Source organism: Archocentrus centrarchus, chromosome 16 (assembly GCF_007364275.1).
Source record: "Archocentrus centrarchus isolate MPI-CPG fArcCen1 chromosome 16, fArcCen1, whole genome shotgun sequence".
Lineage (NCBI taxonomy): Eukaryota > Metazoa > Chordata > Actinopteri > Cichliformes > Cichlidae > Archocentrus > Archocentrus centrarchus.
Window position 1 is genome coordinate 17,894,534 of NC_044361.1, and position 27,912 is coordinate 17,922,445.

The 27,912-nt window shown below is 40.1% G+C and overlaps 2 protein-coding genes across 10 annotated transcripts in view; both read right to left on the minus strand.

Moving 5' to 3' along the window:
• LOC115794171 (protein MTSS 1-like) overlaps positions 1-13,942 on the minus strand; it is a 51,764-nt gene extending 37,822 nt beyond the window's left edge. For 8 of the 9 annotated variants that reach the window (XM_030749507.1, XM_030749501.1, XM_030749504.1 and 5 more), the window contains exons 1-4: positions 13,689-13,942; positions 13,388-13,565; positions 11,619-11,680; positions 5,107-5,180 (exon numbers count right to left, since the gene is read on the minus strand). In XM_030749507.1, the coding sequence (XP_030605367.1) occupies positions 5,107-5,180; positions 11,619-11,680; positions 13,388-13,459 (208 nt within the window). In that variant the 5' untranslated portion in view covers positions 13,460-13,565; positions 13,689-13,942. The other variant, XM_030749499.1, reaches the window with a different exon arrangement.
• Positions 13,943-16,616: 2,674 nt separating this feature from the next.
• On the minus strand, positions 16,617-23,643 carry mal2 (mal, T cell differentiation protein 2). Its single transcript, XM_030749923.1, has 4 exons — positions 23,354-23,643; positions 20,860-21,030; positions 18,825-19,016; positions 16,617-17,852 (listed from the first exon to the last, which is right to left on the minus strand). The coding sequence occupies exons 1-4, from the start codon at positions 23,468-23,470 to the stop codon at positions 17,781-17,783; spliced, it is 552 nt and encodes a 183-aa protein (XP_030605783.1). The 5' UTR covers positions 23,471-23,643; the 3' UTR covers positions 16,617-17,780.
• Between the last annotated feature and the right edge of the window lie 4,269 nt (positions 23,644-27,912).

Below are 27,912 nucleotides of genomic sequence, written 5' to 3' on the forward strand. Positions count from 1 at the left end.
TAACATGTTTTCATTTTAGTACTGACACTCAGAGAGCTGTCAAAGGCCAAAACCCTGTTTCACAGGTTTCATGGACCGCAACCCCTATTTGCACTATAATTCAATGGGACGTTCACTGCACATGCTCCACCCCTTCACAGGGCTTTCAAATTGTTTTGGAGTAGCAGGGGGGCATGCCAAAGTAGCAGGCGCCTTATGACCGAGACCGAAGCCATGACGGCAGCAGACGATATGAATAGTCACATGGCAGTCGTGAACCAATCAAATGGCTCAGATTGAAAGAACGTAAATATTGCAACGTGCGTCCACATGGCACTGGAAATGGAGATGGCGGACGGTGCAAAAAAATTTTTTTAGGAAAATTAAAAATTAGACGGTGCAGAGTGGTGGAGTAGGTGGAAAATGTGCCTGCCGCTGGCATAATTTGAAAGCCCTGCCTTCACCTCTTCCTCTGAGGCTGCACCTCCTTCAGTGGAGGAATCATTGAAGTATTTTGATAAGCAGATTATCCTTGAAGAACATGACCAAGAAAAATCTTTTATAACAATTACAGAACTGTGATGATAATACTTTGTCCCATTGTACTGATAATTTCTGGTGTTGTAACATACTTTACACACAGACAGCATAACATACAACCTAATTATCACTCCCAATGTGACAGTAAACTTCTAATGGTGGCAGCATGGCTCTGTGTACACAGCAGATCATGATAACAGAAAGTTTCGCTAGCCGCTGTGCTAACATGCCTGCTAACGTCTCCTTGTTCCACCGTGAGAATTCATCCGACCATGTGCCCCACAGTTTGAGAAACAGTCCTAAAGTCACTACTTAAGTGACCTGTTGCAGTACTTGCTGTGAGTCTCAGGGCGTGTTTACGAGCAAAGGAACAAACACCGTTGGCGCCGAAATCGGTTTCTAACTCAGCATTTCTCCTCTAAAACAAAGAAGCTGACAATCAAGCAACACCTCTGTCACAATCCATCAAAGACAAAATGAGAAACTAAAATTACAGCATCACTGTGAAAATGAATACAGATTATGTGTTGATTATCATGTTTTAATAAACTAAGTGAAATTCAAAGTAACCAATACACACACACAGAGAATAGAGAGGTAGCACACCCTGAGGAGATATTTCTGGAATTTCATGAAAAGTGCACTGGAGTAGAATTGTTGAGTCTACATTTAAATGCATTACTTAAAGCAAAAACTAGGCATGTGTATAGGTGTGCCACTATAGCTCACCTGGTTGAGCAGGTGACCCATATGCAAAAGGCTACTGCAGGGGCCTGGCTTCAAGTGTGTTCAGACCATTTCCTGTGTGTCACTCTCTCCCTCCTTTCCTGTCTACCAGCCTGTTAAATAAAGGCTGAAAGCACCAAAAATAAAATTTGGCATGCACTTTTCACGTGTTGCAGTTTTTAGAAAACACTGCAAAGCAAAGTTGAACCTTTCCAAAGTCATCTCTTTGTTAATGTGTCTTTAAGTTTCGGATCATGCCGCTGATAAAACAGTCCCCGAGTACCTTTGATGTTAACACCAATAAAAGTACCTCCTGTCAGATTTCAAAGTCTGTCGGTTTTATGGATCATCCCTCAAATCTTTATGAGCTATAATCCTTTCAGTATCTAAAAGGCTATACACATATAACACATTCACTACCTAAAAAGGTAGCAGAAGCCTCTCTTATTCTGATTAAGATACTAATTGACCTTTAATGTGTGTACATGGAAGGGCAAGAAGATTTTAGAAGGTAAAAAGAATTAAGAAAACAGGCCATTATGCACTGTATAAATGCATGGCCTCAGCAGCACCTGGATACTTGGCAAAACAATGCAGATACTATCTGACTTCAAAGTTACAGTAGTAACGATACACCCACACAGACTATGACAGTTTTACAAAATTTTGCCAAGAAATTACAGCCAAGAAGCATTGTTACAACAAAGAAATAATCAAACACACACAAATTTCCTTACTTTTTGTGCAAAGTCTATATATTATTATATACTTTCAAAGCAGCTCCAGATTTTGGTGGTGGTGTCCTGGAGCCTATCCCAGCCGCACATAGGGCGAGAGGCAGGGTACACCCTAGATAGGTCGCCACTCTGTCGCAGGACTAACACAGAGAGAGACATTCGGACTCACATTCACACCTATGGGCAAATTAGAATCACCAGTTAACCTAACCCCACCAACTGCATACCTCTGGACTGTGGGAGGAAGCCAGAGTACCCGGAGTACGCAAACTCCACACAGAAAAGCCAGATGGTGGATTTGAACCCAAGACCTTCTTGCAGTGAGGCAGCAGTGCTTCTGCTTTTATTTTGGCCAGTAAAGCAGTGGATAACTCCAAACATGTTTTTCTGTTGTTGCATGAAAGTGTTTGGACACCAACTTTTACAATAATAAGGAAAACAATGTGGGTTTCTAACTCTGCTGGTGTGCTATAGCTGATGGACAACAACTGGTGCACTACCAAAACACTTCAGGTGGAGCTTGTGCTCTTGGATGCTGACATAAATAGACTTCTGAAGAGAGTTTGGCTCAAAAGGCATACCAAACCGTTTCACTCTTAAGGAAATATAAAAACAAGACATCTTTACTTAATGTTCTTCTCTCTTTATTATCTCTCCAACACATGTTGTGATTACAGCAGCTATCTGAGCTCTCTAGTGCATAGCCAATTCAGCGAAGTCTTTAATCACCCTGGAAAATCAAACAACTCTGTCTGCAGGAAGACCGCCATTAGGTGGACAAAGAGTGCGTGTGTGTGCCCATGTGGGTCTGGTGGTACTGTAGTTTGATCCAATCTAAGTGTCTATTAGTTTAAAGAGTGTTTTTATACCACTATTTTAGAGGATAACACAGGGTTAAGCATATTAAAATACCTTTGTTATATTATACTGTCGAACTGTGCGAAGGCCCTATTGTAATTGCTTCGTTTATTATTATTTTTTTTTTTTTATTATTATTATTATTATTATTTTTATTATTCAGGCAAATGAATTGGCTTTTTGGGGGCTTTATCATATTCAAAAACTCATGAAACTTTGCACATGCGTCACACCTGGTGAAAATTTAAGTATTTTAATGGGCTCGGGCAAGGGCGCGCCCAAATGGCTCGCTAGCGCCCCCTAAACTGGAGCCCCACCGCTGTGTTTCACGTACATGAATGAAACTTCATACACATGTATATCATGTCCAGGCGCACAAAAAATCCTCTTGGAGCCATGCCCTAAACCCAACAGGAAGTCCGCCATTTTGAATTAATTATGCAAATTTGGCGATTTGCAGCCCTCACACTTTTTCTAATAACTCAGAGGTTTTAGATGTTATCATCTTCATATTTGGTTTGTCTAACCTACACCCCCAGGGGAATCTAAATCTCGAAAATGGTGAGTTTTTGCCAAGGGGGAGGGGTCCTTATGCCCCTTTGAACTTTGATCATTCGCCATGAAATTTTGATTGCCTCTCATTCATACCTACATGATCCAATGTGCATGAAACTTCTCCAGTAGGATAAGGGTGCCCCCCTGAACACATACATATGACAATATTTAATATCAGTCGCAGCGCCACCTAGTGGGAACAGGAAATGTCATATTTTACACTTGGAGGTCCAGCTCCAAGGTGGTTTAGCAGAACCATCTCAAATTTCACCTGGAAAGCCTTAAGAAGTTGCCGTTTACACGAGACCGTTTTCATTTTGAAACGGTGTCGTTTTGATGCGTTTCAGCCTTGCGTTTACACGACAACGGTGTCGTTTTGATGCGTTTCGCCCTTCTGTTTACACGACAACAGAGTGAAAACGATGTGTTTCAGAAACGGGGTCCAGAGTGGAGCGTTTCAGAAACGCACCGGCTTGCGTTTTCGTGTAAACACTTGAAACCGGGGTGATTTGAAAACGCTCGACTCGCACATGCGCACTATGGTTGCGACGGCCAGTTTTTCGCGCACGCGCAAACTGATAAACAGTACTCGCGGATTCACGAGTGCTTCTTATGCTTTTCCTGTGTTTTTACCGTTTTGTAATTCAGCGTTGTGTGCAGCAGCGATCCAACCTCATCATCTGTCCACACAAAACCTCTCACATTGGCCGTTTTGTAAGTAATGAACAATTTGCCGCACTACCTACTGTGTCACTCCACGCATGCGCGTCTTGCGTAAACAAACTGCAAAGAGAAAACCAACGCCAACTTGTGGCCTGGCATGGGAACTACATCGTTTTCATCGTTTCACATGTCCTCGTGTAAACGCGGATCGTTTCTGAAATGCCATCGTGTAAACGAAAGGCTGAAACGCATCAAAACGACACCGTTTCCAGTGAAAACGGCCTCGTGTAAACGGCACCTAAGCATTTGTAAGCTCTACTAAGAAAGTCTGAGAAACCGAGTAAATAAATGAAGAGTGGTATATGATACCCCTAACCTAAAATACTACATACAGAGATAACAACAATGGAAAGTGATGAAAGAGCACAGAGAAAATGATGCAATGCTCTTAAGCTAACTGAATATGATTCCTTCAAAGGAAACAGTCTACTGTACAAGTTATACAGAGAGAAGCAAGAGAGCTGTGACTCCCTGTACTCCCCCATCTCTCCCTTTAGCTCCATACCCTCTTCTCTCATTCTCTTTGCTGTGAGTGAGGTGATGAATGTGTATGTCTATCTCAGTTTCTATTAATAGCATGGTGCAGGACTGGAGGTGTCAAGGCTGGGGAGGGATGAGATCTTTCACCCTCTCCCTTTCGCTCTCATAAACATAGAGAATTAAAGCACACTAGCAGAGAGTCCAGATGTAGCCAAAGTGGGGTGTAGGTGGGGCTCTGCCGAAGGAGGGGTAGAGGTGCAAGACAAAGCCTGCAGCAGAGCTTCAAACAGCATACTGACTGATTTACTACCCGTATGATAAAAGCACAGTAGAGCTACACAAACACAGTGACGCACAGGTAATAAGACACTTAGACTGTCAAACAATGAGCCAACAGTTTTAACCACATGAACAGTGACATACATGTCAAGTCAAGGTCTGTCATGCAAGAGATGAACAATAGGTTTCATGGAGAACACTTCGAGCTACACACACTGAAACTTCCTACCTCTAGAGTTGGTAGCCAAGTCAGCCACTTTCTGAAATGCATCTAGGAAGGCAGCCACAGAAACCACCGTCGCCCTAGAAGAAATGAAAAAGACAAAGATCTGTTAACAAAAAGAGTTTAGTAAAAAAAAAAAAAAAGAGAGAGAGAAGAACTGTCACATACAGGTGCTGGTAGTTCAAAACATAAATAGATCAGATATTTTTAAAATGCAAAGAGCCACCCATTACAGATATGTAAGTGCAATTCTACATAACTGCCCGGTACATTCACCGTGTGCTGCCTCCTGCATGCTCTACCCAGGCAGCTCTCTTGCCTAAACCAGAGTATTTCCTTTAGCTGACCATTTCTTGCTGTGTGCTACATATGAGTAAAGACAACTGTGAAAAATACCCCCAAATTCATGTGTGAAAATGGCATAAATGTGCTAGAGTATACTGAACATATTGTTTAGTGTGTGTTTAAATTAAAACTTGAATGTGCCCTGCTGTGTGAGGAATGTCTATGCAATTACTTAAGAGACCACTGGAATCTGTCTGGCTCAGCAGAGCAGCTCTCGAGTTCACCACACTTACAGGTCAATGAAAGGATCAATGGGACCTGCCCTGTTTGGCTGTAAAATGGAACGGCGGCCTGAAGCGAGTTCACAACTTAAACTCGCATTGCTGTCATCTTGTATGACTTACTAAAGTGCAAGTGTAGTATAAAACACTTTTTAATCATGGGAGATTACAGAAAGGCAAAATCCAATGCATCATAAAAAGTAATGGAAGTCTGGTGTAAGATTACTTTCTGTTTTGCTCATTACAGGTACCATCTTCCCAGTATTCCAACTCACTGCCTACCTGGCTGCCTGGCAGACCAGTTGTTTTGCGTGCTCGCAGCAGGCGGCCTAACTGACGGGCCCACTGATAAGTTACCGTACTTCAGACCTCTCACGATTAAGATCACAGGTATAAAGATGAAAGGCTCTCGGTGTGGGCACGTGCGTGTATGTGATATCTGATCCTGCCAAACAGACTAGACAACCTATCAGTCATGCATGCCAGACAAAGAAAGACAACTAATGAGAAATTTTCCACAGCACTGCCAGCCACACAAGCTTGTTTGTTCTAACACACAGTATGTTAATTTGTCAAACACTTCTTAATGTCCATGGGCAAAGGGAAAACTTCATGACACAACCTGGGAGTTTTCCATAAGGAGCTATGTATCACAACTGGAAAAAAGACCCCTAAACCGATTACACGATAGTAGTGAGTGTCAAGACTGAATTGCATGTGGAACAAAGCAGTTTTTTTCTTTAATATTCAAATGAAGCTGTAATACAGGACTAGCATTACCACATCATGGTTGTATGCCACCATCCTCTAGTCAGGTTGCAGTTTACATCCATGTTTTTCCTTTCATAAAAGCTAGTAATTTTATTACTGCTTGGTCAACAGACTATAGAACACAAAGTTGCAGTCATGATAGTAGGCTGCTTCTACTTCTTTTGGCTAGTCCCATTAGGGGTCACCACAGGAGACCTTCTGTCTCCAGCTCACCCTGTCCCTAGCATCCTCCTCTGTCACACCAACCCTCTGTATGTCCTCCTTCACTACATCTCTGTGGTCTTCCTCTTTTCATCCTCTGTTCACTATCCCTCCTCTGTACATGTCCAAACCATCTCAACCTTGCCTCCTTTAACTTCATCTCCAGCTATGATAGTAGGCAATACTTCAAATCTGGATGTTGCCGAATAAAACCTGTAAGTTTTTAGTGTCACTAATAAGGTATCTGAACAAATATGTAATGCTGTCACAATGTCCCCTTCTAATTCTGAGTTATTTTATGCTTCATCGTTTTCTGCTATTAGCCATTTTTGTGATTTTTTTTTTTTTAATTAATGGATGAATTTTATGAGTTATGGACAAAAACTTTGTCCAAAATAACTTTTCAGGTCATGCTAAGTTTGAGGATTTGGCTCAAGGCATTCTTGGGCTATTACATTTCCGAGAGTAGCATGAATGATCGCGACCGGAAAACATAATGCCTCAGGCCACGAATGGGCTGTCGCCAGCGTGGAGGCATAAAAATAGATGTTATCCAAAGACATGTAAGGCAGTGCTCAAAGGTTTTAACACAACACACCCAAACCTCGATCAATCTGTCAGCAGTTGTGTTACAATGTGGGCAATGTAGACACCTGGATCTGATAGGGAGGAACAATGAAGGAATAAGTTAATTAGAAAAAAATCAACCCTGGTTCTACAGCACTGATTTGATACTGTCTACTGCATGTCTCACAATGTTAAAAGTAGTGCAATAATAAATCAGTTAACTATTCTATTAATGCATATCTTTTGGGATGGAGGAAACTGGAGCACCTTGGGTTTCAACCAAGGACCAGTGCTCAAATTAAACTCAAAAAGATTAAAGGTTTATTCTGCTTCAAATACAATCTTAATGCTGACCTACAAATACTATGCATTTGGATCTCACTTTTTCAACAAAGTTGTTTTGAGTTATCGTAGAGCGGCTGGCAGAAAGGGAAAGCAGATCAGTTGATAAACAACCTTGATTCAGAGCTTAGTCAGACCTTTCAAAGAGCAAACTCTTTCTTTATCACTTAAAAAAAAACTTAATGTATTATTGCCTAACAAGTGCTGTGTTGTTTCAGATCTAACCAGAAGATCCTGGGGTGTGTCCTGCAAATGGAAAAAGAAACATACGCGCAGGCAGACACAGATTCCTTTCTATTTAAAGCCCAGTGCGGGCACCAGAACAACCTCTAACTGATATCTGCCCCCACTAATTTATAACATGCACACATTGGTCTATGGATCATATTTTACGTGCATTTGCAGCAAAGTCAAGTTTAACTCATTAATTTAAAGCAGGCTTATGTGAACCCTGTTTTTAGTAAACCTGGCGCTAGACCACTAAAGTGCATTATGTGGTAGTTAACCATTACTTGTGATGTGTTCCATACTTTTACAAGAGGAATGCCAAACTATTAGTCTAGTTTTACTGTTAATTCCAACAATTTGACCCTTTTTGTGTTACATTGCAAAGAATTGGTAAATAGCAATAAAAATAAACATTCAAATATTTTCTGCATCAGTGTACATAAAAATTGTGTAACTTCTCAACATATAAATGGATACATATGCTATAGGCGGGCATCTCCCTGGGATGCCTCCTAGGTGAGTGTTTGGGGGATTTCCAACTGGGAGGAGACCCTTGGGCTGACCCAGGACATACTAGAGAGATTGTGTCTCTTGGATGCCTTGGGAACACCTCAGTGTTCCCACCTAGAAGAGATGGATTAGGTAGCTGAGCAGTCTCTACTTAGACTGCTGGTCCTGTGACCCAAACCCACATGTGACCCAAACCCACATGAAAATTGATAAAATGGATAAATGGACTGATACACAGATGGTTGACATCTGAATAAGTAGGTTAAAAAGCCTCTAGATATCTGTGGCTGTAAAAAAAAAAAAAAAAAAAAAAAAAGTATTGAGCTCTGGATAGCAGCAAAGCAATGACCTGACTTCTACCAACAGTCTGAAAATCTGCACACACCCCTGTTCTTGAGTCAGGACAAATGACTTTAACATAACTATTCCACAAGGCCTTGGTTAAGCCAATCCAAACTCCCTACACAGATTGCCATAGTTCAGCAGAGTGCACTTTATGACAATGATTCAGCACCACTGCCCTCATTTATTCTTAATACAGCAGAAACTGGAGTAAGTTGAGTAGGGAGAGGTTGTGTTTAACTCAACGCTTTATCAATAAATGAGCCATTTTTATCTAATGTATACATATCTTAGTGCTTAATCTTGAGCCCAAACAAGTTTTAAAAACATACAGCAATAGATCTAAAATTAACTTTATAGTAGAATAGTGGAGGACCGTCTCAAAGCCCAGCTTTGACACAGCTGCAGCAACCTCGGTACGCCAAAGAGACCAAACACTGACAAGTTAAAAGAAGACTGTCATTAGAAATCAGTTAGCCTATGTTCCACCCTGCCTTCTTTCTTCAAAGCTCTGTTCTATACGCAAGCACATGTGTACATATTTATGTGTGTCTGTCTGTGCACGTGTGTAGTGGCTCCTTAAAACCACAAAAAGCAGGAAAAAAAAACAAAAAAAAAAAAAAACACAATTTTTGAACCAAGGAAAAAGAATATGACAGAACTACCCCAACACTGTAATTGGTTGATTTCCTAGTTGCTTTGTGAGTGGGGTAGCAGAGGGGCTAAATTACAGAGTAGTCAGCCTTAGGGCATCATTACACATACAGACATATGCCGCTAACACTGCTGGCTAGTCACTTATCCAGGCCGAGGAGGGAAGGTGGGTGTGTTTGTGTTGTACTCATGTATGTGTTAGCGTGTATGCGCACCCCTCTATGTAGTCCACTCCCCAAACAGATTACAGAGGACTGTGGGTTGGGAGTTGTGATATAGTCATAGGGGCTATTTTGGCATTTGTAATGGCTGGAGAGAGGCTTTAAAGCCAACAGAACAAGTCTTATTTGTAGGTCACCATGAGCAATCCCACACTTATTAGTGATCCAGCGGCAAGGGCATCGTTATAGGCAGCCATATGCCGCAACCACTGCTGCCTGGAGCAGGGTGTAGACCAAGCTTAATGAGGGAACAGTAAGTCTAAAAGTCTCATCCTGTGAAGGACGAATTGATGTTTTCTGAGAGCATCAACTGGTTTATCCTAATAGAACTGTCAGAGTGAAACAATGACCATACATTACTTACTACAAAAAAGGCAAACACAATCATCCAGCTACCACTAGCCTACTGGGACTAAATAAAAAGATCATAGTGTAAACTCAAGTCACCTTTTTTCCCCCGGTGAAAACCATCAGATTTGTACTTTTGCCATTGCCCTGAGACCCAGACACACAAACATTCTGCTGCCAAAGAACCAATCATTAGCAAAGAGGTCACAAATACTCCCCTGAGCTTTAGCATGCTAGGGTCACATATTTAACCCCTGAATGATGGAGACACTTGAATAACATATCACCATTAATCAGCCTTAATAGTGAGAAAATGGATGAACAGGACACAGAGTTCTTCTGGGAAAGAATTGTTGTCACTGAGCTTTTATACACCTGTCACTGTTAGTCTGTCTGAGGACACGTGGACACTTAAACGGCAAGAAAAATGCCATGCACTGTTAATCAAAGAATAATTTAAACCACAGGACACCTGTATTTACAGTACCCAATGGACAATAAGCTTTTATTTCAGCTGTCATAAGTTATTGGTCTGCTGACACGTGGCCACTTAAAAACAACTAGGAGAGGTCGGTGGGACTGGCATTCATTGTTTGAGGATGACTTGGAATAATAACGGCAAAAGGCGTGTACATTTACAGAATAAGAAAGATAAATTAAATTAGGCCTAAAGAAGGCAAAATTAGTGACAGGGACATGCAAAGACCCCTGGACAGTATCACTAAGGGATGAGATGTTTGTGTGAGACATTTTATGAGACTTGTTGTGAATGGAACTGGTACTGACATCTAGCATAAAGGCCAGAATTTACACCTTTAGTGTAAAAGGGGGTCCACAGGAGGTACCAGAGAAGCTATATAATAGTAACTGGGGTGCAACTCACGATACTATCACAATCCAAACTCACAATAACAATACTATTATTATGCAAGTGAATCATCAACTGTGTAAGTGACGAAGGAATTATGTATTCATTTCACAGTACCATCAGTGTGCGTGAAATATCATTATTAATAGAATGAACAATGTGTGATTTCAGTAAAAAAAAAAAAACCCTGTGATTTGCCTTTTGAGAGACTGCCATTCACTTCCCTTTTATTCATTTGATAAACACCACCATGATGATCCGTGAAGCATTTCCCTGGCCATGAATCATTGTACGTTTATTAGAATTTTCACGTTTGTGTTTAAATGCAATCTCAGTTTCTTTCAAATATTGCGCAAATCTTCACAGAATTTTCAATTAATCAACAGAATTAAATGCGGCTCCATCTGCTTTTCCAACCAGCACTGTTATGTGAATATAAGAAGTTGGGTTAACTGAGATAAAACTGCTGGTGACGTTATTTCTCTGACATGAAAAACAGATGAAAAAGCTGCAACTGTTAAACCCGACATTAATTTGAGAAAAATTCACTTTCCAGTGAAATGAAAGCTTCAGAGGATAACACAGACAGATGATACATTAGAGGAAAAAGAACCAAACCCTTAAACCACTATAGTGAAGGGATCCAGCAGTTCTGCTATACTGCTGGAGGCATTTTGCTGGTTTGGGGCCTCTTGTCCATTTGGAGGAAAGGGTCACAGAAAAACAAAGTTGTGCAAGTCATCATCTTTAGCCTATGATGAAACATTTATAACCTGATGGGACTAGTCTCTTCCAAAATGATAATGCCCCCATCTTTAATGTTATGCAATACCTACCTTTATGAGTAAAACACATAAAAACATACAAACGTGTTATACGTGCACACAAACACACTCTCACCTGAGCTGTGACTGCAGTTTGCCTGCTTTGCTGATAAAATCCTCCCAAATGGGGTAGCTGCTCTGTGGAAGGAAAAAAAAAAAAAAAAAAGACAAAATCATGTCTGACTGTCACAATCTCATCACAAGATCAGATTTCACTTTTCCCAATTACAGAGAATTAATCCAAAGGAAGCCATGCTGATGCCTCACCTCACCTGCAGGGCTAAACACAACTAACCAGCTGTGTTTAACCCTGCTGTAGCCAAGCTTGGCTTTCCCATGCATGCAACCCAAAAAAAAAAAAAAAGTAAAACAAAACATGTTTTTCCACCTTGTCACCAGAAGACCTGAGGGTTTCTGGAAATTCAAGCTAAAAATGAATCAAGTATGCCAATGAAAAACAGTGGCTTTCCCAAGAATCCGGCTGTCATATCACTCCTGTTTTGTTTAATATTTTTTGTACCTAAATATTTAACTGAAAAACAGGAACTGGCACGGTGATGTAATGCGTGTGTTAAATTTCAAAATGGGTCAGAGGCTTCTTTTAGCAGTAATACTATGGTATAATGAGCCTGGTACCCGATGGGGCGCTAAATGTTTCCTGATTCAGGTCCTGGGCTGAAAATAGCTGAAGAGTCTTTTATCAAAACCATTACAGAGACCAAGTGGCCTAATGCGTAGTCAAGAGGAGGTAGTAAGGCAGCACAAGATAAAATGATGGCTATAGCATGAGCACATGTTTGTTGTTAGTGTGTTACTACTGTCAGAGGCCTGAGGAATGTTATGTTATGCTGTCAAGCTTTACACCCAAACACCAACTCAACCCTCTACTAACAGGAGCACTTTTCCCTCTATCATTCTTTGAGTAATGCAGTTTCTGTACCAACACCTCTGATCCTTTCAGCCTCTGCCCCTCTGCTCCCATCTCCTCTCTCCAGGCATCACCATGATTAATGGTCTTTCTCTGCGTTTGCCCTATCATTTCACAACTCCTCAACAGATTAGCCTTACATACTGTGAAAGGTCAAAGTAAGCAGTCACATCTTCATCTGCCGTGCCATAAAACACAAAAGGCATTTGAATCTTATATGTTTAGATTAGTGTGTGCATTTGCACACCTTTACTGATATTCCCTGGCAGCAGATTGGCCTGACAGTGACAAATACATTCAGGTGGAAGCGGGAGTGAGGCATGAGACGCTGAGACGTGCAGAATGTCTCATAACAAACTTTTTGACTCCAGTAGGAAGGCCATTTGACCTACACATGTCAAAACCTTCAGACCCTGTGGGTAGGTTTCTACACTGACAGCAAAGCCCCCCACCTTCGGCATTCCTTAAGGCAAGCACAACAGCTGGGGAATCAGCTAATTGTCTCATCAGCCAAGCTCTGTCAAAAATAACATCAAAATAAGACGCCCTAGTTTTGTGACTGACGATTGCCCCAGTTAGCCTTTAATGTTGGACGCTGCATGCTTCAAAGTGGAGCAAAGAATAAGCCTTCAACAAAATGATAACGCATGGAGCAAACACAGTGCACTGAAACATAAAATACCTACCACAAAACAAAAACAAGGGCAGGGCACTTTCCATTACAACCACATACTCTGATATCATTGTTCTGTTTTTATAAATGCATACAGAGGGTTAGGGCTGAATCTCAGCTGAGTTCAAAAGCCTGTCTCTAACTTCGCTAACTAACTGTGGGTCTCGCTTATCAGTTACTAGACTGCTGTTTGGGGAGTTAACTAGTCAGTTATTTTTTTAATGTTAAAGTTTATAAGGCTTACTTTCATGTCTGCGATAACAGTTTGGAAGAGTCCTCCGAGCGCGCTGCATTCCTTCTCGATAACAGCCTCCATTTTCAGGACCAACTCCAGGGGTCAGTCCCGACTCCGAGAGCCGTTTTCACTTCACTACCTCCGCTGTCCAGGAAAAACACAAACTCCTAAACGCCTACAACTACGTCTTAAACAAGAGAAAAAAGCAGACCCAAGAGAAATAATGTTTACTGCTCTAAAATGCACGAATAATAACTTTTATCGCGGTCAAACACCGCCCGATTGTGCTGCTGTGGTGCACCGTAAATACTTCAAATCAGAAGAAGCGGTCGGGACCGAAGGATAAATTTAAATCCCCCTCTTCCCTCCACGCCGCCCCGCTCACATCCATGCCTGACGCGCGAAGATACCGTTTAGAGGTCTGCTACTCGAAACGCGCATAATCCACGATGTTCGGCTGGTAACGTTATTCCGCAGCTTGACAGGTAGGTTAACACCGACACCCACCCGTTGCCCTCTTACTGTCTTCCCAACAAACACTGAGGGAGAGAAGAAAGCGGACCGTCAAGCCTCCCGGAATAATGAAAACAAGTACTTCCGTTCGCCTGTTCATCAAAATAAAACAACAAGTTGCTCGAAGGCTTTAAGGTTACACCGGAGAGCTCGTTCAGCGTTATAATTGTACCTGTAATAGTCACACATAACCAAGTGAACGAAACCTAACGCTGAAAACCACAGTCAGCTTGTAGCTCAAGGTAAAAGTCTTGGCTCGTCTTGTTCTTTTTTTTTATTATGAAGGAATCCTTTGTTACATCCGGTTTAGCCAGCTGCAGATGTGCAGGTGAAGTAGCACGTACGCGACTGACTTAGCGTGTCTTTATGCGTCGTTTTGTTTGTTTTTGTTAAAAACAGCTGAGAAACAACAGGTGAACACGATATCAAAAAATATCAGAAACTTGTTTTACAAATGTTTTATTCCCTATAAATTTTGTCTGACTTCGAAAATGTTGAGACTGCATTGATAAAAGCAAAACTATTTCAAAACTCCATCAACTTTTTGTGTCAGTGCAAACATTTTGTCATTTAGATACAACACGTACTGCGATAATATGGGAAACCGATGCAACAAATCGGAGCAGTTATTAATAAATGACGACATCTAGTGGCCAAAATAAAAATCACAACACAAAAATCACTGCAAGGACCGGAATATATGGAATGCTGTATTTTCATGCAAAATGACAGTTGCAGTTTTACTAGCACTAATGTTTTATCTTGAATAGATCCTGAAATGTTAAATATGTGCATACACAGGCTGCTACATTTTGACACAAAGAGAACTTGGAATGCTGCATAGATGCATACTTCATAGTAGATTAACAGTGAAATCCTCTGAGGAACAAAAACACATTACATACTACACTGTATCATTATTTATTAAAAGATTAAAAAAATAAGCCCAAATGCAGAATGATTTTGGCTTGATTAACTAATTATCAATATGACAGCATGACTTAATTTGGCAAAGCTGCATCTGAACAGACTATGAGACTTAGACCATGTCCTTTGGATAGATAAGACCAAAGTGGAGATATTTGGCCATAATACAGAGCTCCATGTTCAGTGAAAATCAAACACAGCATATCAGCACAAACACCTCATACCAACTGTCAGGATGGTGGTGGAGTGGTGATGATTTGGGCTTGTTTTGCAGCCACAGGAGCTGGCCACCTGGACCACAAACTCCTCTGTATACCAAAGCATTCTTGAACCAAATGTGAGGCTCTATGAGCAAAAGCTAAAGCTTGGTCAAAACTGGTTCATGCAACAAGACAATGAGCTGTGCCTGCAAACCTCAGTGAACTAAAGCACCCCAGTAAAGAAAACGGTTAGGTGAAAGGTGGTTCCACACGCTATTGAATCATGCGGTGTGCTTAGTTTTTCACACAATGCTTCTGCATTCTAGCTTAGTTTCTGTTAAATAATATGTAATATGTCATGTGTTGTTCATCTGAGGTTGTATTTACTAAATGTTAAGACCTGCTAAGGACCTGCTGACTTTGTATGTAGTCCTGATATGTAAAACCTAAGAACTGAAAGAGGGTTTACTTTCTTCTTCATGAACGTACAGTACACTTGTATTTAAGGTAAGTGTACCTGCTAATATAATATTCTGAAACTCAGTAAATAGAAAATGTGCCAGTATGCATATTATAATAAACTCCACTGATTAGCATTTTAAAGAAAAAGTTAATTTTTTGCTATAATGTAGGTTGGAAGCACGATAAAACCTCAGATATATATGTACCTGCAGCACCTTGTTTTTAGACTGAGCGAGTACCAGTCAGAGAAAATTAAACTATACAGATGCAAAAGATGAAGCCAGAACCTCAACAGATGTATTAAAATATATGCAAAGCGTCAGATGCAATGGTGTAAAGCACGCCGCCACTGAACTCCAGGGCATTGGAGACGTATTCTCTGGAGTGGCGAATCACGCTTCTCCATCTGGCAATCCGACGGCTGAGTCTGGGTTTGGCGGTTGCCAGGAGAACGGTACTTGTCTGACTGCATTGTGCCAAGTGTAAAGTTTGGTGGAGGGGGCACTATAGTGTGGGGTTGTTTTTCAGGCACTGGGCTTGGCCCCTTAGATCCACTGAAAGGAACTCTTAATACTTAATGCTGACTTCATAAATGCACTTCTGGAGGAATGGTCAAAAATTCCCACAAACACACTAATAAACCATGTGGAAAGTCTTTGCAGAAAAGTTGAAGCTGTTATAGCCACAAAGGGTGGGCCGACATCATATTAAACCTTATGGATTAAGAATGGGATGTCACTCAAATTCATATGTGTGTGAAGGCAGATGAGCAAATACTTTTGACAGTATAGTGTATTTCTGAACGTGTAGTGCCCTCATTGGGAGAGAGGTTTGGAGGCCCTTAAGTTGGGTTCCTCAGCTTAAATTTTTAACTTGAGGATTAAAATGAGGGGTGAGGTGGGGGCAGAGGAATTAAAAAAAAAAAAAAAAAACCTGGGTTGCAATTGTTAGCCTGCACATCTCTGTAGATATACTGTGTTTGCTTCCATAAAGTAATGAATTAGGATTTTAAATGTTTTGATTTTTGGCAACTCTTAGCTGCAACATAAAAAATACACCGTTGACTGTGACAGTGTATGCAATAATGATGCAGAGACAAGTTTTTTCTTTAGGAATTTATTTCTGTTGTCCTTAAATGTGTTAAAATGTCAAACAAGCAGGTGTCAAAACAATTAATAATAATAATATTTTAATTACTTAACACAAACAAAAGTATGCTGTAACAAGTAGCAAGTAAGATAGTGATTGATTCAAGCTGTTTAATAAGGTATCAACACAGTTAAAGTATGAAGGTCAAACACTAAAAACATACTATTTAAAATATTTTTTTTTAAATTAATGAAAAGGTTAAATTATTGATTTTCTTTACTTGCAAGTCACTGATGTCAGCTACAGAAGAGCAGTAATAAATGTTTTACATGACCAATAATGAGAGAAAGTGTACAGTCGGTTACAATAGTTTGAAAAACAGTCAGTGGCCAGTGTACTGATGAAATCAAAAATATGAAGACATTCAAACATCAGATCATCATTTAAGGCACCTGAACATATCATAACAGTAGCGTTAAAATTAAAGTTCACAGCTCCTTAGCACCAGGGTACGTAAAAGACAGTGGGAATAATGTGGTTGCTATTTATGGTCTCTGAAACATATTGTGCCATCAAAGTAATCAAATCTTTTTAATGGAACTGAAAATGGGAAATGTTTCTTCCAGTGGAGCTATGATTTAGAAACTGGGACATTATCTGTATGCTTAACATAATAGAAAGGAAAATAAAACTCAAGCATCATTTTAATCATTTTAATGACTCTTACTAGTCTCAAAATCCTGTGCAATATATCCGCTCACAGCATTCCTTATCATCCCATATCAATTCCGAATGATTAGCATTAAAAGTTGCAAAACTCTTGGTTAGCAACAAATAAATCAAATCCATATGCTGATAACGAGGCCTATAAACTACCATTCTTTAACCCTATCCTCAAAATACCTTTAAAAGCCCCACAAGAAGCTACATAAAGGTCGTGATTTCAATATCTTACAACAAATTACTGTAGGAACATTAGTGTCCAGAAGTCGTGCCAGATGTTTTGTCGGAGGCCGAGACTTTTTGTCATCTATACTTTTCCCACTGTACCTTTGATGTAGTGATCACTTTCTGACAAGAATGTCCTATTAGGAAATAACAGAGTGCACTTGGCTGAACTCTCTAAGGAGGACTTTGCGCTGTGGTTCGTGTTTTATTACATGATGAAGATATGAAGCAGTTGGAAAATTAGTTCATGTCCATTTTCCCAGTTACTTCCTCCACCTCTTGAAGCCCATCACCATACTGCAGCCATAGCATAGCGTCACCATACACGTGAGTATCTGTGACAGAGAGGAAATGGGTTATCAACTATTTGTGCAGCAGAAAAAAAAAGAAAAAAAAAAAGAAAAAAGCAAATGATAAGTAAGTTTGGCCTAGATGAAACAGAAATATGTAAACTGTGTAAGTGGATTCTTTTCTCTATTGGATTTACTGGTTAATGGGGAAGTGATAGTATTATTGGAAACTGGTGTGTGATAATTTAAAACAACTTTCACAACACAAAATGGGCCTTTTAACTGGGTCTCTCAACCCACATGTTTATGGCTGACGTATGTAAGAGTTTAGGGTGAACGGGGGCAGCAGGAACCAGCTGTTCTTATTTATAAAATATTATGGGCTGACAGTTCCAGCTGATAAGGTAAAACAGATACTCTGTTCCTTTATTAAAACATGAGGAGACGCTTTTACATTATCAAGATCTGTATGCAAAATTTTAAAGCCAAACGCAGACTGTATAAAGATGGATGTAGCCACTATGACAACAATCATTGGTTCGCGAAGACGTACCAAAACGTCTCAAACTGAGCATTTTCTCTGTTGTTGTGTTGAGGTTTTGAACCCAGATGCAAGTAGATACTGCATACTCATAAGCTAGCATCTTTATCGTGCTTTTTGACCTTTATGCGGACCATAAATTCATCAGGGAAATGTTGTTTACTGAGGTGACAGAGCAAAGGAGCCAAGGGCCATTTCCCACAGACTTCTATACAGCCCAGCATCATTGTGAAACCAGGGAAGCTGCCCCCTGCTGGCCATTAGAAAGCCACTGACTTAGGTTTTTAGACCCAGAAGCCATATCCATCTTTTAAGTACAGTCTATGCCCAAAACCAAAGTAGCAGGGAGGTGAGTATAATGAATGAACCTTCTGGTACTAGTGCAACTGTATTGCAATATTACATTAAAAAAAAAACATCTTTCAACAACACCTACAATACCAGGAACTGAATTTGATAAGTTATACAGTACTCACCGTGGCTGCCACGTTAATACCGTACCGCCTGCCACTCAGGACTGTGAATACGTTGCCAAGAGGGGTGGTTAGGCATGGGGGTTGACCTGGTTGAGTAACGATGACAGCATTTTTACTTGCTGCCGTTGTTGCTGCCTCCAACACAAAGGCAGCAAAGTAGAAGAGTAAAGCGATGAAATGGTAAAAAACATCCTGAGAAAAAGAAGAGAGAACACATTATGCACTTTCAGCTTTGAGGTGTAAACAACTACAGGTATGAGTACTGTTGGGGGTTTGTTTTGGTTTTTGTAAAATTGTTGAATAACTTAGGTTATCATGTCAGTATGTGGGAATAAATAAAAGACCAACTAGCAAGTGACTTTTCAAAATAACGCTCTAGTCAATGTGGCCACTTGCACTTCGGAATTCACATATAAAATCCTCAAATTTGTCAGAGAATCAACTTTTCCCACGTTAACAAAGACAAGTATACAAGACTGCATACAAAGTAATTTCAAGTTAAACTGACACTGTAAAAAAAAAAACAAAAAAAAAAAAAACAAGAAAAGTGAAAGGCAGACTTTAAGAAAGGAAGACACAGAGGGAGAAGGAATAGAGGAATAGAGGTTGAGACCGCAGAGTAATGAAGGTTAATGAGAGTTTGTGCTGCTGACTCTGTGACTCAGTGGGACTACAGGCGAGTCTTTGTTGTGTTTTAGTGTGAGCTCATGTCATTCATTGTTCGGATGAAAACAAACAACCCCACAAGCCGCTCTTGGGGCAGGGCCCAGAGCTTCAGGAGAGGGTGGCTCCGTCTGAGACTCCAGACTTGACACAGACATGAGTCCTCTACAATGACAACACAAGAACAAGGCACAGCTGATAGTTTTTCCCCTTATATTTCAACATTATATGAAAGTTACTGCACAAATGAAGCTTTTTTTGGTTTGTTTGTTTATTTTTCTTCACTGTGATTTTTATGTTTTACTTCAATTTGAGTGCTCAATGCTTTGCTCCGGTCCTGGGTAGCATCTTCTTGAAACCTTGATGGTTTCACTTTGGACAGTTAAAGCGACTGAGTGGTTTTAAGATAAGGAAGTTATCTTATCTCTCAGCAGATAACATAAAGTGCTGTATAATCCAACAAGGGGATCTATAAATCCTACAAGAGTAAGAGTAAACAAATGATAAATTGATGAACATGGCACTGCATGGCACCTGTTGTCATTGCAGCAGGTGACTCAAAGGCCTATGAGGTTTGGTGTCTTTTTCCAAGTTCTGTACTATGCTGAACATTTAAATGGTTTGAACAATTCACAGAGCTTGTATAGTAGCCACAACAAAAATAAAAAGAATAAAATGTTAGACAATTTATCTGTAGTCACACTGATGAAAACTAATTATTTTACTTTCAGCTGTCTAAAGAGAAAGCCTAGATCAGCGGTTACACTGTATATGGTTTAAACAGGCTAGCTGATCCAACTTTAAGACAGCAGTCACTGATATGCACTGCAGACACCTCAATCCACTGGATCTGTTGAAACAGATCTCCAGCTTTCATGCAACAAACACAGAGTAACCAGTGGTTAAATTTAGCCCCACTGGCTTACCTTTTTTTTTTTTTTTTTTTAAACTTAACTTATTCCATTTACTGGTTGTTCCAGATCACTATCAGTTATTTCAAAATGGTTTATGACATGCAATTTTGCTGCTTTTCTAGATTCTCTTTTTGCCTCCCAAAATTTACTTAAAAAAAGAAACTCATTCTGAATTGCTCAACCTGCACCAAACCCTCGTAAACAGTAAATAATATTTAAGGGCATTATGAAGGGAGTTCAAAATTAATATGCAACGTGGTGCATTTCAAATGCATCAATTCACATTTTATTAATGATCAAGAGTATGCTATGGGTTAGGGTGAGATGGGAGGCAGATGATCTGCTATGGTAACCTCAAACGGGACCAACCAGAAAAAACCTAGGACGAAAATGTTTGCATATATAGATGGATAGATGATAGAGAGGAAGCTTGACAAACTAATTTATCAACAGCTTACCAAGAAGTTCCAGTCAGTAGTGATGCGGTCAGCCAAACCAGTGATGAGGAATGCGAGGTAGGCAGAGGAGAACAGGAAGGTGGTAACAGAGACAAACATCACCCAGCCCTGGAGCAGGGGCACGGCCACAGCGGAGGAAGCCACCAGGATCCATACAAGGCCACCAAAAAACTGGTGACATACACAAGCACTCATATTGGTGACAGATGCAGTTATTTATTTCCCCCCAAACACAGCACTGGCAAGGGCACTTTGAATGAGCCTGCTTACATAACAGCGTGCACATTTCTAAGACCATGTTTTGTTTAGTTTTTTAAGAGGTAAGATGAGGGCAGAGGTAGCTGAAATACTAAACAATGAGTCAGTGGAACATCCATCCAGCCATCCATCTTCTTCCGCTTATCCAATTCAGGGTTGCGGCGGCTGGAGCCTATGCCAGTTGCCATAAGGAATATTATTCCAAAGAACTGCACATTATATTCAGTGGTGGACAGTAACGAAGTATTTGTACTTCGTTACTGTACTTAAGTAGATTTTTCAGGTATCTGTACTTTACTTGAGTATTTATTTTTCTGACAACTTTTTACTTTTACTCACTACATTTTCAAAACAAGCTCCTTACTTTAGGTTTAATGCGTCTGAGAAACGTTTGCATTTCCGGTCAGTGCGGGAGCCGGCTTCTGATTGCGAGCGGGTTTTTTCTTGGAAGTCGGAACATCCGGCACGGCAGAGGGAGAGGCTCCTGCAACGCTCGCTCGGAAACAGGTGTTACACCATATTCTGCGACCACAGGGGGCGATAGCGTACATCCCTCTGCGTTTACGTGCTGAATACGAGCGAGAAGGAGACTATTTACGTAAACTGCGTAAGCACCAAAACAGGAGATTGTAAACCTTACGGAATATTATTTCGTTCGCATTGACGAAGGAAATGCGTTTTTTTATTTGACATTGAACACAGCTGGACGGACCGTTGCATTGAATGCTTTTATTCTATCGTTTGAAATACATAAACCCACTACTACCCATCCTTCAATAAATTGGTAAACGATAAATAAATGTTTCCAAGCACTTTTTTGGGAAGGGGTTCAAACGATTTATAAGATTTTCTGCCACCCAGCTCAGCTCTCATTCAGCACGTACATGCAGAGGGATGTACGCTATCGCCCCCTGTGGTCGCAGAATATGATGGGTCGCAGAATTTGGTGTAACACCTGAAAGAGCTAGAGGAAGTTGCACTTTACATAGAGGCTGCACGCCGGAACGGTGAGGAAAATAAATGACTGAAAACGTAAAGGACAAAAACAGTGTGCGCAGTTTGTCACACAGTGTGTCTGCTAGCTAAAAGAACAGCTGCTGTATTTTAAGGGAGGGCAAAGAATGAGCGATAACTTCACTCAGATGGAGAAAGATGTAAGAAAGAGGTAGAAACCTCCTCCAAGGAGCTACTTTTACTTTCTTACTTTGAGTAGATTTCAGAGCCTGTACTTTTTTACTTTTACTTGAGTACAGAAGTTGAACCAGTACTTCAACTTTTACCAGAGTAGTTTTTAACACAAGTATTTGTACTTCTACTTAAGTACAGAATGTCAGTACTTTGGCCACCACTGATTATATTAAAATATTAATTTGAATTACACCTTGATGTTACAGCCAGTTTCGTTATAAAAGCAACCTTTTATGCATTATTTCCAATCTATAGCAACTTCTAAAGAAGGCTATCGGGATGCAAATGTTGCTGCCTGGAGCACATGGATCCTGCTCAGCAGTAGGATGTATGTCAAACTGTTGTACCTGAAATGGTTCATTTTAAATATGAAATATGCACTGTTGTTAATGACAGGTTTAATTTAGGGCAAACACCTTTAACTCTAGTGACATTTTGACCGACTGCGTTTCCACCCGGAGGCCCATTTAGTGAGGCGTCAGCTGCAGTAGATAAAGAGTAAAATCACCATAAGATTAGAGGACGAATGTAAAGGTAGAGTAGAGGTCACTTTGCAGGGTTATGGACAGCTGGCACTGCAGACACAAACAGTAAGTTATCTGCTAACTTATTAAAGTTTTAAAAGTCATAAATGGTTTGCAAGGAGATAACGCTCACAGGCTTTTGCTGGCCAGCAGTGTTGCAAAACAGCTCTTTAGATCATTCAGTCCTGACGACGTCTCTCAAGCGACGTTTTCCCCGTTTGCTTTTGCTGAGTTTGTTGCCATCAGGCAGCAACCAATCCCCGACTTAAGGGAATCACAGTGACGAACAGTGCGTCGCGTTGACAACGACACTGAGCAGTCCTCACATTAAAAAACAAAACAAAGAAAGAAAAAAAATCCTACAAGCAAGAATTCATCAATTATTCATTAGGACGGTGACTATGCACACACTGAGGTCACTGATACATGTACTACTAAAATCATCAGGTGCATTTCCCCACCACCCTTTTTATATATATATATATATATATATATATATATATATTAAAAAAAACGACACTTACTATTTCTAAACAGATGAGAGCTCCGGAATAAGTCCTCAATACGGCCAGTCCCAAAGGTAAAGTAATAACTGGCGCTGAAAACGAGGTGGCAGCGGGGTTGGTGGCTGGTTCCGACATCTCTCTTCTTTCTTTCTGTCTGTCTCTCTCTCACTCTCCTCTGCCTCTCGCCCTCTTGTCTTACACAAGAGGGTGGCCAAGAAAAAAACAAACAAACAACAACAAAAAAAAAAACAGCCGTTTAACAAAGGACAGGGACAGCCAGAGAAATTCCTCCGGCGTCATATGTCCCCCAAACAGGTCGGACAGGTGCATGGGCCACTCCCTGTAAGCCTGCGCTGCATTCAGGGACATCATGGAAGCTTATGCGTCCAGATATGAACAATTTAAAAAAAAAAAACTTCATTTGTCTCACATTCCAGGATGATAACAAATCACCTATTCTTACAACAAGTGAAAAGTTCCAAATGATACGTATAGTAATATTAATTAGTTAGAAAATGAATTAATAGTGTGATTCAGCTTTTAATTATTATTTTGCGAGGCAAGGGATAGGCAGTAGCTGTTGTCCGTAGTGACAAGTAAACGTGTTTCTTCATATAAAACTGGTTGATTAATGGTTTTGATAAAATCATGTTTGATTTGAGCAGAAAAGAGTTACTGTTAGGTTTCCCTCTAAGCTACTGTGTACTGTGTTTCAGAAAAGTCATAAAAGGCTCAAGGGTGTGTTGCCCAGTGATGATACAACCACACATAGGTCACTCCTTTATTTCTTTAGAAGTTCACCTGGCTTTTAAGCGCTCCACATCTGCAATGTCAATTTCAGATATCTCTGCAGTCATTAGCATTGTAAAGGTTAATGCCCTTATTGTGATTTGGATAAATACAGCACAAAGTGAAGGCAGCATCACTCTGAATCACTCCGTTGGAGCACTTTACTCCCTCTGTGTGAACATCCAGCAGCAGGCAGACACAACAGCTCTTAGGGCATTAGTGAAAGGCAAAAATCAGATAGTTGTAGCCATGACTAGACTCTCATTCATCCCTTTTACCAAAAAGAAGTGAGGGCTCAGAAACAGTAGTGCATGTACTGATTAACCTTCATAGTGCAGGAGGAAAGACGCTGCAAAAGTAAATATTAGTTTAAGCACTGAAGTAAGAACTGAGGAGAGAAAAGCACTGATTTCCAAACACACGCTGCACAAAAACAGAACTAAAAGTTTTAAAAAGTAATTTATTGGGGCGTTGCAAGGTTTTTAAATCAAGAAGTGAAAATGCTGTGTTGTTACTGTGAATGAAATGAGCGGGTTCTTTTTGAAAGCCACAGTTAATGATTAGCTAGGATTTGTGTTATGTGAGCCAGTGTTGATATGACCTCTAAAAGGGCACTATTGAGCTCAACGTGGCTGACAGAAGCAGTGTGACCTGAATAAAATTTAGTATTAAAATAAGGAAAGAATTTAAAAACCCGTTATCTTTAAAGCTTTATTTAAGGCAACTGTGTGATTCCTAATTTATGAAATGAAAAAAAAAATCTACCATTTTTCTATGTTATTGTTTAATTTACAAGCAGTGGAAGAAAAGATAAATGTTTCACTTTAAACAAACATAAAAAATGTGCAAATTTTTATCGGACAATTCCCCTTCACACAATTAAAGAGATACAAAACTGACCATATCACACAGTCACCCAACAGGTAATTATAAAAATGGTTTTGGCCACAGTGGTTTATAGTAGCATAGTGACATGGGTAGAGTGTGTCCTCTACTAACTGGGAGGTCAACAGTTTGATTCCTATCTCCTCCAGTCTGCATGCTGAAGTATCCTTGGACAAGATACTGAAGCCCGCGTTGCCCCCGATGCATCTATCAGAGTGTGAGTGTGTGAATGTTGGGCCAAAAGTGCTTAGGCATTTAAAAAAAAGGACCTGTATGAATGGGTGAATGAGGCTTGTAGTACGAAAGCTCTTGCAGTGCTCATATTGAATAGAAAGCATTATACACTCCTGATCAAAATCTTAAGACCAGTTAAAAAATTGCAAGAATTTGCATTTTGCACTATTGAATCTTAAGAAGTTTCTAAGTAGAGCTTCACAATGCTAAAAGAAGAAATCGGCGCAAGAGACAAAAACTTTTGAGCAGGGAATCTTTTGAAAACTGCATTTACACTCAAACATGATTTTTTCAGCTGATCAAAAGTTTAAGACCATAGCCTTTAAAAGCCAAAAGCTGTGCAAAAGTTTGGATTCCATGTCATTTTCTGTCAAGTCTTTACACTGTCAAGACCTCCTGATGGCAAAAGCAAAAAAGCTCACTGACTTTGAACGTGGTATGATCAGAGGTGGGAAGTAACGAAGTACAAATACTTCGTTACTGTACTTAAGTAGATTTTTCAGGTATCTGTACTTTACTTAAGTATTTATTTTTCTGACTACTTTTTACTTTTACTCCCTACATTTTTACACAAGTATCTGTACTTTCTACTTCTTACATTTTCAAACAGACTCGTTACTTTTTAACACGTCAGAGAGAAGTTTGCATTTCCGGTCAGTGCGCCGTCAAACATCAAACGATCTGAGCCTAAACGGAGGAATAATAACACATAAGAGACAGTCGTACTGGTGTATCCTCCATCACCGGGGCTTATCTCGTACAAAGGGATTAAATACGCAAACCCATATAAGTAATGTATCATTTATAGCGCTATAATCGGGCCGGACCGAGTCCGTAAATTGCGCTGCGGCACATAAACAGCTTAATTAGCGCTACTGAAGAGGAGCGAGCATGAAGGGAGTAACGTGTGGCAGGTAAATGCAACGTTTCTAAATGCTCAACAAATATCAGCAAACACACAAAGTGTGCAAGTGATGAGTTTGAATCAAAGCTGCTGGTGCTGAGATTCATTCACTGAATCCAACATTTCTACAGCCTGTATGCTGTCAGTGTAGGGGATGGAGATCAGCTCAGATAGCTGTGAAATTCTGGGTTACATCTTTGTGAGTTCAGTTCATCCACACAGAGCAGTAAACCTCAGAGCAGCAGCAGCAGGTCAGCTGATCACAGCCTGCACACCAACATCATTTACTGCAGCTCACAATAGAAAGTTGTGATTCTTCTCCCCATGCAGAGCCACTACAGCTGATCTTAGGGTTCCTCCACCTTCTGAATCCCACTGTAACCCCTGAGTATCCTCATGTTGGTGTTTAGGTGGAGGCACAGTCACCCTCTACTATGGAGGACACAGAGAATAGAGCTGTGTTTAAATTCCCTTTCACATTTTGTGTCCTACATAACAGATTCAAGCTGAGTGCATTCATTAGGATTAAAATTTAGATTGGAATAATATTTCTATTCTCATGTAATAATATTTTATATTATTACAATAATATATAACGAGGTTCGGTTAGTTTTACACAAAAATAGCAGGTAGAAACGTCCTCCAAAGAACTACTTTTACTTTCTTACTTTGAGTACATTTCAGAGCCTGTACTTTTTTACTTTTACTTAAGTAGAGAAGTTGAACCAGTACTTTGCCTTTTACTAAAGTATTTTTTAACATAAGTACTTGTACTTCTACTTAAGTACAGAATGTCAGTACTTTTGCCACCTCTGAAAATACCACAACATCAGCCCGTGTTTATGTGCTTAAGTGACACTTTTCTACTCTAAATAATTACCGTTTGAGCTCTATGATTTAAATTTTTGAGTACAGCCTTAGCCTTTTAATGATATTGATACAGCGCCATAGGATATGTAAAAAACTGATTGGAAAGGGAGGTCCATATTGTCTCAATTAGTGAAAGCCTCAGTAACTGCAAGGTGCCAGCTCCTGTGGCTAAAAAACAAGCCCAAATCATCACCCCTCCACTACCGTGATGAAAGCTGATGAGGTGTTTGCTGTTTTTGGTTTTCACCACACACGGCGCTGTACATTATAACCAAGCGTCTCCACTTTGGTCTCGTCTGTCCACAGGACATTATTCCAGATGTCTTGTGGTTTGTTCAGATGCAACTTTAAAAATCTAAACCATGCTGCCATGTTCTTTTTAGAAGAAACTTTCTCTTGGCAACTCTTCCAAGCAAACCATACTTGCTCAGTCTTTTTCTAATTGTACTGTCATTAACTTTAACATGTTAACTGAGGCCTGTGAAGTCCAAGATGTTGTCCTTGTGGGTTTTTCTTTTTTTTGCAGTTTTTCTGAGCATTGTCTGACCTTGGGGTGAATTTGCTGGGATGTCCACTTCTGGGAATATTGTGACATTGAGTTAACACACAACGACATGCTATGTGGGAAAACAATAACTTGGGTTGGAGTCAAGAAGTACTTTTCTATTTCCAGCTAATCTTACTCACTTCTTCTACATATCTCTTAGTACTTTACTTGTATTTGTATGCTTATATTTGAGGAGTAGAATAGAGTAGTAGTACAGCTAAACCTGTTATAGAGGTTTAGTCAACTTTAATTTGCTTTGGAATTGCAAATAACCCTTTAAAGATGACACACTCAGAGGATAATCAGGAAAACTATTTTATTTCCTGTGTGAAACAGCAGGATATCAGG